General features: G+C 34.2%; 1 protein-coding gene across 1 annotated transcript in view; it reads left to right on the top strand.

Annotated features, from left to right (window-relative positions):
- Nucleotides 1-13145, top strand: part of LOC145266343 (leucine carboxyl methyltransferase 1-like) — a 30777-nt gene extending 17632 nt beyond the window's left edge. The window contains exons 4-6 of the mRNA XM_080121935.1: nt 3073-3182; nt 8741-8824; nt 12934-13145. Coding sequence (XP_079978061.1) covers nt 3073-3182; nt 8741-8824; nt 12934-13060 — 321 coding nt within the window. The 3' untranslated portion in view covers nt 13061-13145. The remainder of the gene's footprint in view (nt 1-3072; nt 3183-8740; nt 8825-12933) is intronic.
- The last annotated feature ends 466 nt before the right edge of the window (nt 13146-13611 follow it).

Genomic DNA, 13611 nt, shown 5'->3' with positions numbered 1-13611 from the left:
ACTCTCTGCCGCTTGCCTGTTTCCCACCTGACTACAACTTGGACGTCTTCAAGTCCAACATAAACAAACTCCTGACAAACCGCCCCCTTAAGTAAGACACTCTATCAAAACCCCCAATACTAATGATTACTACAATATTATCTCATTGATTACTGTACATGCAATAACCCTTATCCCTGAGTGGCCTTCGGGCCTTGATAAGTGGTGACCCCCATATAAAAAAAAAAAAAAAAAAAATGACAACTCATTTGGCCTTCGGACCAAACCCCCCAAAAATGTTTTAAACAATTGGGCTCTAAGTAGGACATCCCTCAGTACGAAAGGGTGAATGCGGTATTATGGTGGAAGAAGATACTAGCTAAGAGAAACTTTTGTTTAGTTCTGGAGTGACAAGGATGACCAACTACCCCCATTTTTGTCCCCCTTACATTGTAATTTTAGCCTGAATAAAGGATTTAATATCTCAAAGTGTAGTATCTGTTCTTCGGACGCTACACTTCAATTTCTTGTTCTCTGTTAGTGGAAGAGAAATCCTTCACCACTGAGACAATTTTTAATTTTGTTCCTTTTCTCCACGTTAAAAAAAAACAATCCTGGTGTCTAACTCTATTCTGTGTGGAGGGGGGGGGCATTGTAAATAGAAACTCATAACTTTAGGTGTGTGTACATGGGAAACGGTGACTGTTACTAATTATTAGGTGGCTAGTATAATACTAAAAATTAGAAAATAAGACGTTTGGATGTTTTATATCTAATAGTACTGCGACGATTAATTGGAATTGGAAGAATCAGAACTTTTGTGGATATTGAAATCAGAAAAATTTATGGCTATTTTCCAATGGCAAAAACGATCCTTTTCATTGTCTTTTCATTTGATTTTGTTTAAAGCAAAATATTCCCTTGTTGGTAATAATGATAAAAGAATAAATATTTATTGATTTTAAAGTACCTGTAAAACTAAAATCTATAAATCATCTCCCACAAATGTATTTTTTACGTTTGAGAAAATATCTGCACATTTAACATGTGTTTTTTTTTTATAGCAATTGGAAAAAAAATAACAACTCTATAGTTAAATATTTAGATTTATAAAGAAATCAGAATCAGTAATTGTATCAGAATTGGTAATTGTATTGGAATCGTCCCATCACTAATATCTAGAATAATTAAAATAATAAATAATATAAATATAATAATTAAATATTTCATATTTAAAAAGGAAGTAACTTATTACCCTTTTTGGTCGTCCGATTTATCGGAGAGGGACCTATGTTTTCATTGGCGTCTGTGCTTCCATATGTCTGTGCATCCGTTAGTCCGGACTATTGCCAGATAACCGTCCATTAGTTTTCCCTGAAATTTTGCCTCAAATTGTATTTCATTAAATAGATGTGTGCAGTAAAAAAAATTTTTTCGAAAAAATTTCCATTGTGTCTGTCAAAAAGATAAAAAATGCCAAAAATGGTAAAAAGATTACACGTTTTGCCGCATAAGTTTTGATTGATCCATTAGATTTTTCCGAAGCTTGGCCAATTGTTCTTAATATAAATCCTGTATGGGTGACCCTGGCAAAATTCTGGTTCGCGTCCCTGGGGACTTATAGTACTAAAAACGCCCTTTTTTGTGGCCCTTTTTTCATATTTCTCAACAAAAACTTGATATGTCTGACTATATAGTGGTGTTTCACTGTGGCCAACTCAAATATACATGTGTTAAGGCCTGAAACTGCACCGTTTTCCATTTGCACTGGGATTCGGCGTATCCAGGGTCTCAAAAGAGGTCAAGAATGCCCCAAAGTGGCCAAAAATGACACTTTTTGCCCCATAGTGTTTGATCCATTTATTAGATTTTCCTGAAACTTGGTCAAAATATGGAGCCCATTGTTTTTAATATTTATTCAGTATGGGTGACCCTCGCAAAATTCTAGTTCGCATTCCTCTGGGACTTTTTGGGTTAAAAAAAATGCCTTTTTGGAGCTCTTTTTTTATATTACTCAAAAACTTGTTATTTATGTCTATATAGTGGTTTTCCATGGTGCTGAATTCAAATATACATATTTTAAGGTGTGAAACTGCACCATTTGTCCATTTTCACTGGGATTCGGCATTCCCAGGGGCTCAAAAGGAGTCACAAATGCCCCAAAATTGCAAAAAATGATACTTTTTACCCCATAACTTTTGCCCCATCCATTAGGTTTTTCTGAAACTTGGCTAAAATATGAAGACAATGTTGGCCCTTCACACTTCTCACATTCATCATTTCTTCACAATTTTTTGTGGCATCATCTCACGTGCAGCACCAGAGAAGGACTAAGCACACGCAGCTTGTTCTATCTTGCTTGATAAAAACATTTTTTGGTACTTGTACAGTTTAGTCAAGACATTAAAAAATGAAAATATCGAAAAAAGTTTAAATTGTACGTATCTGTTATGGAATGAAGTTCTCTGAAAAAAAATTTCACTTAATTTCATCAAGTAGTTTTTATTTTACAGAGAAAAAACAATTTGTTATGATACTGAGCAAAAGGTTCGATTTTTAGGAAGGAAAGCTAGTTATTAAAGATGGGGAAGGAGTGTCGGCGCTTTACATGGAGTTATCTTCCATGTCGTTTCTAAAATTCAAACAAAAATTTAAAACAAATCCAAGTTGTCTGCCTTCAACGCGCTCTCATAAAAACGTGTTTTTCCGCTGTAAAAAAAAAAAACTACTCAATCAAATTAAATTTGAAATTTTTTTTCGGAGATCTTCATGTCAAAACGGATGCGTACAATATAATTTTTTTTTTTATATTTTCATTTTTTAATGTCTTGATTAAACTGTACAAGTACCCATTTTTTTTTTTTTTAAAGTGGTTGATTCAGTAGACGGTGTTTTGTCTAAATTTATAAAAAGAAAATACATCTTGTTATGATTCAATTTTTTTAAGAAAAGTAACACCAAAGGAATGATATACAATATAAAAACATGAATTAAATAAAAGTTAAAAAAGTTAAAAAAAAAAAAAAAAAATTCTCCTTCCTTTTATTTATTTATTTTTTAACATTTTGTCGGATTTAATATTTGTCCTTCCAGGTCCACATGAGTGACAAGTTTGGTCAAATTATGATTGACAATTTGAAGTCTCGTCAGTGTAGTCTACCAGGTGTGATGGCTTGCATCAGTGTACAATCTCAAACAGAAAGGTAAGTCTAGGATGTGTGTACTTTAAAGTGTGTGTGGTATGGTGTATGTAGTTGTGTGTCTGTGTGTAAAGGTGCATGTAATCGTGTGTGTGTGTGTGTGGTAATGTGTTTCTGTATGGTAGGGTGTGTGTGGTAATGTGTGTGTAGTTGGTAGCGTGTATGTAGTGGGGTGTATGTGTGTGGTAAAGTATGTTTAATAGTGTGTGTGTGTGTGTGTGCATGTAGTAGTGTGTGTGTGTGTGTTAGGTGCATGTAGTAGTGTGTGCGTGTGTGGAAGGGTGCGTGTGATAGTGTATATTTGGTAGTATGCATGTAGTAGCGTGTCTGTATGGTTGGGTGCATGTGTGCAAGGGTGTGTGTGGATTTAGTAGGATACATCTAGTAGTGTGTATATTTGGTAGTGTATGTGTAGTAGGTATAGTGTGTGTGTATGTGTGGTAAGGAAATGTAGTAGTCTGTATGTGTCTGTGTAGAAGGGTGCATATGGTAGTGTATGTGTAGTGGGGTGTGTGTGTGGTGGGTGCATGTAGGAGTTTGTGTGTGGAAGGGTGCATTTGATTGTGTGTGTATATTTTGTAGTCTGCATGTAGTAGGGTGTGTGTGGAAGGGTGCGTGTGGTAGTGTATATGTATTTGGTAATGTGCGTGTAATAGGATGTGTGTGTGGAAGAATGTGTAGTAGTGTATGTGTACTAGGATGTGTGTGTGCATGTAGTATTGTGTGTCTGTTTACATAGTGAAGTGCACGTAGTAGAGTGTGTACATGTTGTAGTGTGTGTTAGGTAAGACGCGTGTAGTGGTATGTGTTAAATAGAGTGCATTTTGTATAATGTGTCTTTGTGTGTGTTAAATTGTCCCAAATGCTTGAACATCTTCCATCTCATGTCCTTGCACAATAGTTTTCATGAGAAAGTGTCATATCTTCAAATTTTAAGTCTGTAAACCAAACATTCGGAGGAGTTTGGTAGCAATTGTTTGGCATACACAAAGAAGGTCACTTTATATATATATATATATATATATATATATATGCTAGAACGTTTTTATCCTAAATGCTATGCAATTATGCTCAATGTAGAAACTACACATAAATAGAATTGAGAATAATAGTTAAATAAAACCAATCATTCAATAAGAAACTGTAAAAAATATACGTTTGTTTTTAAAAAGAATACGCAAAGGAATATTTTAAATAGAAAATGTAGGCTTTTGTGTCAGTCATGCCATCTCAAGCAGTTCTGCACTCGAATGATTCTCAGTGTAAACAAAACTAGAATTAATAAAATAAATTTTATTTATCTAATTAAAGAATAGTTAAAAATTATAATGATTCTTCTCCACTGATCGACAAACTTGCAATCTCTGGAGCTGACCAAATCAAAATATAAACCCAACTGAACACAAAAAGACCATCGGTTTCTGGGAGCTACAGAGACCCAACTGGGCACTCATGTAGTACACCGCACTGATACAAGGGAGATAACTCTTTAACTAAGAGATTTTTTTTTAATATAAGAAATTTTATAACAGTAATAAGAAAAGAATGTTAACGTCTTTACAAAAAAAGTTTTATAATGTTTCAGTTTTCTTTAATAACATTTTAGCCTTTTAAATTTCAACTACCATTTTTTTTACTTGATTACTAAATTTAAAAAGCTATTTTTTTTGCATTGTATTTTCAAGCTAAATATCTTTGTTTTTATTAAATTGTTAGTTACCATAATTTGCTAGAATAATTTTTTTTAAATTTAGTAATCAGGTAAAAAATTTTTTTATTTGATTAAATAATTCGAAATTAGAAAAAATGATGAATGTACATTTTTGAGATGAGGATTTATAATTATTTTTTGTATTTTTTGGATTATTATTCTCATCTTGTTTTTTTTTTTTTTTTCACAACGTTTCGGCCGATGTATCCTCTGACCATCTTCAGGTATATTCACACTGGATGTTATTGGTGAATAGTGAAAAATGTTTTTTTTTTTTTTAGACTTGGTGCTATTTGCGTTTTAAATTTCTAATGGCTGTGTTCGTTAGGAAAGCAAATGAACCAAACATTTTTTTCACTATTCACCAATAACACCCAGTGTGAATACACTTGAAGATGGTTGGAGGTTCCATTGGCTGAAACGTTGTTAAAAAAACCCCCCAAAAAAACAAAATAACCAAGACGAGAATAATAGTCCAAATAATAGAAAAAAAATTAAAAAAATGATTTTTGTTTTAATTTAATTTTTATTGTGCAATAATTTATATTAGTTTGAAATACGTTAAACATTAAAAAAAAAGAAAAATACAACGTTGTTAATGATAGTTTTGATAGAAAAAAAGAACAAAAGTCTATTGATATCGACCTGCTACTATGAATTTGGAATAGGGGCATGTGACCAAGAAAAAATGAAAGTAGTTCCGGGAGACGTCTTCTACAGGAGAACTTAAAAAATAAAACATAAAAAATCTATTAATTTTATTTATTGCGAACTTCTATCCTCATCTTTTCTTAGTTGTTTCATGAGTTTTCGGCCAACTATTCCTCTAGCCTTCGTCATCGTGACAGATAGGAACCGTGCAGTAATTGATAAAGTTCTAAAGTAATAATCAGTTAATTTATTAATTGCAGACAATGAAACACGTGTAAGACATATTATTTAATTGGAATTCATTATTGAGATGAGTATTATTATCTGTTTATTTATTTATTGCGGACTATTATCCTCATCTTTCTTAGTTGCTGTTTTACGTTTCAGCCAACTATTCCTCTGGCCTTCGTCAGGTGGTAACCGTGACGGGATAGGAACTCTGAATCTCCTGACTGCATCCATTGCAATCACTGCCTTCCATATTTGTTGTCGTCTCACCATGTTTGGGCCAAGTAAGCCTTTGGCCGGCTTTGGGGCCCGTGGTGCAGTGGATAAAGACGTTGAATCTCTACGGTTCCAGGTGAGAATTGTCTGAAGATAGCAGTTTCAATCCTACCCAAAGCCGGCCAGACGATTAATTGACCAAAAACGTGGTGAGACAAAAACGCTTATGGAAGGCAGTAATTGCAGTGAATGCAGTCAGGAGATTCAGAGTTCTTATCCATCGCGGTTACCACCTGACGAAGGCCAGAGGAATAGTTGGCCGAAACGTCATGAAACAACTAAAAAAGATGAGGATAATAGTCCGCAATAAATAAAAATAATAAATAAAACTCATCTCAATAATGAATTCCAATTAAATAATATATAAAAAAATCTAATAAAATGTTAATGACTAAACTACTTCTGCTGTTCAAGGTCGATGGAGCTATATTACAGTGATTTCAAAAATCTACATCAGTAGAAAAAAGGCCATAGGATTTTAGCCTCCATATATTTTTCTTGAGGCCCACTCCAGGCCTATTTCAAAATTCCTCAGGCACACGTTGAGAAATACTGGTGTACAGCACTGATGCAAGGGAAATAACTCTCGTAAACTGGTTGGTTGTTTTGATTGTTTTGTTTTATGGCATATCAACCCTTTTCAGGTTACTTAATGCCGAATCTGGTGATTTTAAAGAACGATTTTTTAATATAGTGTATTTGTTTTTTAAGTCGTATTCTATTTAACCCATAGTTGGGACCCTAACAGGTACTACCACTCCGGGTCAGAGTGGACCTGGGAGCAATGACAATTAAAGGGTGGCTCCACACTCCCTAAGGCCTGCAAGCTGGGGCCTCACCACTGGATATAGTTTAAGGTCATATCCAGGACCCTCGTAAACTGGATTTATTTATTTTTTTTTTTCATAAGAGAATTTAGAACACTAAAACTGCAGCAACGTTTTAAAAAATGTAACAAAGTTTATATCATTAATAAACAAAAAAATGTTAATATCTTTAAGATTACAAATAACAAAGAAAATGTAACGATAGTTGTAGAGGAATTATAGAAATCGGCAGCCATTTTTTTTATATATAACGTTAATTTCTTGTTTTCGACGCTTCTTCCTTATAATAGCGAAATTCGGAAATGGAAATATTTCAAGTACTTAATTTCAAGTAAAACCAATGGTATCTACTGAGTCGTCATGTTGCAGTAATGCACATATTAAAAAAATTATGAAAAACGATGAGTTAGGAAATTAATTTTGTATAAAAATAATTTTTTGAAAACAATTAGTGAAAATGAAGTTTTGCTAAAAAAAAAAAAGAAACAGAAGAAACCGAAGAGATGTAATTAAAAATATATATGGTACTTGTGCAGTTTAATTAAGACATTAAAAAACGAAAATATTGAAAAAAAAAAATTATATTGTATGTGCCCGTTATGGAATGAAGTTCTCCAAAAAAGAATTTCACTTAATTTGATCAACTGGTTATTTTTTTTTTTTTTTTACGGTGAAAAAATAATTTTTTATGACAGCAAACTGAAGGTAGCCATATTTGACGATAGAATGAAGAGAAGCTATTATTTAACATAGGGAGAGGGTGTCAGCGCTTTAGAATGAGTTATCCCCCCATGCTCCCACCTCTCTCTCCCTTTGTGGACTGAAAATTCAAACATGGCTACCTTCAGCTCGCTGTCATAAAAAATTGTTTTTTCACTAAAAAAAAAAAGCAAAAAAACTATTTGATCAAGTTAAGTGAAATTTTTTCCAGAGAACTTCATTCCATAACGGGCATGTACAATATAACTTTTTCTAATATTTTCATTTTTTAATGTCTTGATTAAACTGTACAAGTACCAAAAATGTTAATATCTTTAAGATTACAAATAACAAAGAAAATGTGACAATAGTTGTAGAGGAATTGGAAATGCTATATAAATCGGCAACCATTTTTTTTTTTTTTTTTATAACGAGAGAGGTTTGAACTGTAATGAACACAGCCACATTACATAGTGAAGGTGTGTGATTTTGTTGCTTGTCCAGTTAGTTGGGGGTATTTATGTTTAGGGGCGGGATAGTGCTCTGAGTTTGTCAGAGCATATGTATAGTTGTTGCAAAAACATATGTAACAGAGCTGCTGATGTTGGGAGCACTAGCAGCAGCCATATGCAAATGACCAAGCCGGTTGCATGATGTGACGTTGCAGCACGGATAAAAAAGACGTGTGTTCGGAGAACCATGTATTGAAGACACTCGCCTAGTTAAAACCACTATAATTTCCCCCACTCTTTATCTGTGCCTAAACCTAAATGTAGATTCCATGAACAAAGCTTCTTTCTTAGAACTGCACGCCTGTGGAACTTTCTGTCATTTACCTGCTTTCCAGCTGATTACAATTTGGTCATCTTCAAGTCCAACGTAAACAAGTTCTTGATGAACTGCCCCCTTAAGTAATTGAATTAACCAAATTTCCACTACTAACGATTACTACGACATGTTCCCCTTGATCACTGTTCACTTATTAACATTACATTTTTGTGTTTTTTATCCGTTTTTAAGTATCCTCAAGTGGCCTCTGGGCCTTGATAAGTGGTGACTTCTTTGTAAAAAAACAAAAAAAAAAACCCTTTAAGACATAGTAAGTTTTATAAATTAGATTTTGAAAATTGTTTACTCCACTAATTTTTCTATTGCCTTTTTATTTTAAGGTTTTTAAACACTGGCTGGCCGTATGCAGATGTTCTTGAAATGAACCATGTTTACGAGTGCCTGCCTCGAGCTGACATTCACAGGTAAGAAAACTTACAAGTCTGAGAAATTTGGAGTGCATTCAACAATTTCTAAGCTACTCTGTCGGTTGGCCTTTTCATCTGTCGGTTGGCCTTTTCATCTGTCGGTTGGCCTTTTCATCTGTCGGTTGGCCTTTTCATCTGTCGGTTGGTCTTTTCATCTGTCGGTTGGCCTTTTCATCTGTCGGTTGGCCTTTTTATCTGTCGGTTGGTCTTTTCATCTGTCGATTGGCCTTTTCATCTGTCGGTTGGCCTTTTCATCTGTCGGTTGGTCTTTTCATCTGTCGGTTGGTCTTTTCATCTGTCGGTTGGCCTTTTCATCTGTCGGTTGGCCTTTTCATCTGTCGGTTGGTCTTTTCATCTGTCGGTTGGTCTTTTCATCTGTCGGTTGGTCTTTTCATCTGTCGGTTGGTCTTTTCATCTGTCGGTTGGCCTTTTCATCTGTCGGTTGGTCTTTTCATCTGTCGATTGGCCTTTTCATCTGTTGTTTTTTTTTTTTCATCCGTTATTCTGTCCATCTGTTAGCCTTTCCATTGTTCAGTTACGATCAAGATTGTCTGTTCTTGACTTTCGGTTTCTTCTTACCATTTGGCTACAGAATTAAACCTGATCAAGTGGACAAGAAAGCCATTCTTAACATGACAAAAGTTGGGGTGCTTCACGCCATGCGACGGGTAGGTAATCATTAAGCAAAAGGAACCATATCTTACTTGTCACCTATGTCTCGTCTGTGGAGCAGAAACCGGAAGCCAAAAAAAAAAGCAGACAATCTTGACCATAACCTCAAAAATACTCGTCTAGCTACAACCACTGTAAAGAATTTTCTTTTCTTACTTGGTGTACTAAGAAACTAAAAGAAAAAGCAGTCAACTGGACCACTTTTTAGAAGGGAGTCTGGTTTTCGTGACGCCATTTTCACAAGTCCTGCATGCGTAATTTACTAAAACTATGTTTAAAAAACTTATTTTGCAACACCATGACGTCATAAGCACTCGAGGCTGTGTGGAAACACGCTTTTGCCTCCTTTCTCTCTTTTTTGTTTTATATTTGAGCCCAGCCGCAACGGCTCTTTCTTTTTTTTTTTTTTTTTTTTTTTTTTTTTCTGCAGTCGCACGGGCACTCTCTGCTATTTTGAATGAAAAAAAAGTTGTTTTGATTGATTGATTTATTTATTTTTTATGGGGGTTTGGGGGGGGGGGTGTTCCAGTGCATGGGAGACAAAAAGTGTCTAATATCTGGGAAATAACTTCTTTTCTTCGTATCTCTTCTGCCAAAATATCTGGTGCGGAGGTTGTGACATACATTTTCATGTTTTTATCAGTTCTTTTAATTTTGAAATTGTTGTAGTGGTATCGATATTACCTATGATGAAAGTGCTCAATATTCTTAGTATAGCAGGTGTGTCCAAACGGAACTTTATGTAGACCCAGGCAATGCTGGGTATCTATACTAGTCTATTATATAAAGGGGACCTTTCTGTGTGTTTGTTTGTGTAATTGTATGTCAGCTGCATCCGACCGGGTCGAAACCAGTACCATATGGAAGAGCAATGTCCCAGATGCATAATATGTGAAAATTAGAAAAATAAATTCATTTTATGGTGGTTAACTGGACCACTTTTTGGAAGGGAGGAGTGTCCTTTTTTTGTGTCACTTTTTTCGCAAGTCACGCACACATATCAAACTAAAACTATGTTTAAAAAGCTTATTTTGCAACATGACGTCATAAGCACTCATGGTTGTATGAGTAAAGGCACTTGTCCATAAGTTTTTACCTTTTTTTCCTTCTTTCCCGTTTCATGTTCGGCCCAGACACTGTGGCTCATTTTTTTTTTTCATTTTTTTAATCACACGGGCACTCCCTGCTATTTTGATTTAAAGAAAAGTTATTTTGATTCATTTATTTTTTTTTTTTGTGGGTTAGGGGGGAGGGTTTTTTTCCAGTGCATGAACTACAAAAAGTGCTCAATATCCAGAGAATAGCTTCTTCTCTTTGTATCTTTTCTGCCGAAATATCTTGTGGGGAGATTGTCACGTACTTCTTTTTTTAGGTGATTACATTTTTGTAATTGTCTGTATTTTTAAGATGAGGTGTTTTCAGTTATTGAGATTGTCGGACTGACTTCCTCATCTTGGTTGTTATAGTCACAGTCCTAGTGGCATATGGCCGAGTTGTTCTAGACGTTGTATCAAAGTTTAGTTACCCAAAGGCGCTGAGTTCAATCCTGAACGAAGGCAGTGAAAAGTAACATTCAAAACAGAGAATCAGCAACTATGTCCCAGAGCCTAGCTGGAGTCCGAACACGGTACCCCCGTAATAATAGTAAGAGGTTGGGTTCGAGACTCCTAACAAACGGTTCCCCAGTTCGATACAAAACACCTGATGAAGGCCAGAGGGCAAAACGGCCGAAACGTTGTGACTATAACAACCAAGATGAGGAAGTCAGTCCAACAATCTCAATAAATTACATTTTTGTGTTTTTTATCCGTTTTTAAGTATCTTTTATTTTTAAAATTGTTGTGGGGCTAACAATGGAGTTGACATATAATAATGAAAAACTACACAATATCCTTCGTATAGCAGGTGTGTTCAAGTAGAACTTCATGTGGATCCGGGCAACGCCAGGCATTCATGCTAGTTAATCAGAAGGCACCATATCTTGCTTGTAACCATTATCCTGTCTTATAAGCAAAGACCAGAAGTCCAAAAGAGACAACAATCTTGACTATAATCATTTTTTTTTTTTTGGTAGTTTTATTAATTGATTGCCTAAATTGTTTCATCTTTTATTTGTTTTACTTGCGAGGGGTACCCAGCGTTGCCCGGGTGTTTTTCGGGGTATGTGAAAAAAAACGGAAAATGTGAAAAAAAAAAACAGGTGCCCGTGAAAAAAAAAACCGAAGCCTTCACGACGCACAGTTGGAAAATAGTAAAGTGTTAAAAAAAACAGGTGCGCGTTTTTGATTGACGTGACGGCAATAGGTATTCAGCAGTTAGCATTTTGTGCGGGACAGTTTTGAATGAGGTGAATAAATCGGTTTGTTTGTTTTTAAAAACCTGCTCCCTGTTTATTAGGAGGAGGGAAATGAAAGCTACAGTCTGATATGACGAAGTCGACATTGAACAAACGTTACTTAGCTCTCTTGAGACAACTGGCTTTCGGCCTGTGATTAGAGTCGAGTTTCGCTTTTTTTTATACCAAAAACCGAATGTAAAGCGTGCCGATGCGGGAAATGTGGAATAATTAACGTTTGAAAGTCAATAAAATGAAATAGACAGGCGAGCTCCGTGGGTAACTCTGAGATATTATAATTTATAGATGATATAAAAAGTTTTAAGAAGTTGTGAACCGAGCAAGCGCTTCTCTGAAAAAAGCCTTTTGTGGACATCGAGGAAAAGCGTACATACATACATACATACATACATACATACATACATTTTCGCTTTTATATATATAGATTAATTGATTCTAATATATAAAAATCTATATGTCTGTCTGTCTGTCTCCATATTTTCAAACTTTACCTCTTTCAAAACTAAAAGTCTCAGAGCGACGCTAGGGACCTCAAATAATTGGATTTTTTATGGACTGTTCTTTTATGGGTCTTTAGTTGCTTTAAATAGTTTTGAAGGGGTCAAAAAGGGTTAGGGCTAGAGGTCAAAAAGGGGACAAAATTTCAAAAAAATCGTTATACATTTTGTATATTCATTTTAGTTTATTTTTTATCAGTTCATATGCGTGTCACGTCGGTACAGTGGTAACATCACCAGCTTTGAATGCTACACTTTTGCTTTTGGTTTCGATTCTAGCTGATGGCACCCAAATACTTTTTTTTTTTTTTTTTTTTTCACTTTTGAAATCACAACTATAATAATACATGCAAAATTGGGACAAATTAAAATATCATATTTAAGTGTGTTTTACGATCGGGCATACCCCCTCCCTCCGCTAGTTGTTGTTTAATTGTTAATTATTTAATTTAATTATTAATTGAGTGCTTAAATTGTTTAATTTTTTTGTTTTATTAATTGATTGCTTCATTGTTGTGTAATTTTTAATTTGTTGTTTTATTGATTGCCTAAGTTGTTTAATTTTTTTTTTTTTTTTCCAGAATTGAGAATCTTGAATTCTTGGACGAGCGTGAACTGCTGGACCAACTTTTAGCTCACTATTGCATTGGATATGCCTATAAAGACCCCAACAGCATCGGCTTTCATAAAATCAATTTTTCGCCATGACATTTCTCTCCCTTTCCCTCTTCCCACAGGTCAATCAAATGAATTCCCCAACCCTGAAAATAAAAGATGGCAGAATTAAATGACAGCCCCCATTTCCTTTTTCTTTTTCTTAAGGTTATTTTTGTATTTTCATTTTTATTTTTTTCATTTCTATTTTCATTTTTTTTTCATAATTTAATTGTTTTATTTTCATTTTTTTTTTTTCATAATTGAATTAATTTTTTTATTTTCATTTTACAATTAAATATTTTTCCCCCATTTTTTTTTAATTAAAATTTTAAACTCTTTCTATTTATTATTTAACTATTTTTTAAAATTTATTTCATTGCTTTTTTTTTTAAAGTGATTCAATTTTTAACATAAATTTAAGTTTAACTTAATTTGAAATTGTTATATTTTTTAAGTTTCTACATTTTTTTTGGAAAAAAAAAAAGCAAAAAAAAACCAAAAAAAACGGCACTGTTGAACCTTTTTGACTGGAGCAATTGCGTTTTGGTTAATTTTAGACTAGTGCTTTTTCATTATAAGACCGAAATTCAGAAATCGAAATA

The sequence above is a fragment of the Euprymna scolopes genome, chromosome 41 (assembly GCF_053919585.1).
Source record: "Euprymna scolopes isolate OS-2025 chromosome 41, ASM5391958v1, whole genome shotgun sequence".
Taxonomy (NCBI): Eukaryota; Metazoa; Mollusca; class Cephalopoda; order Sepiida; family Sepiolidae; genus Euprymna; species Euprymna scolopes.
The sequence above is the reverse complement of the archived record's forward strand: the minus strand, read 5'-3'. Positions and strand labels throughout refer to the sequence as shown.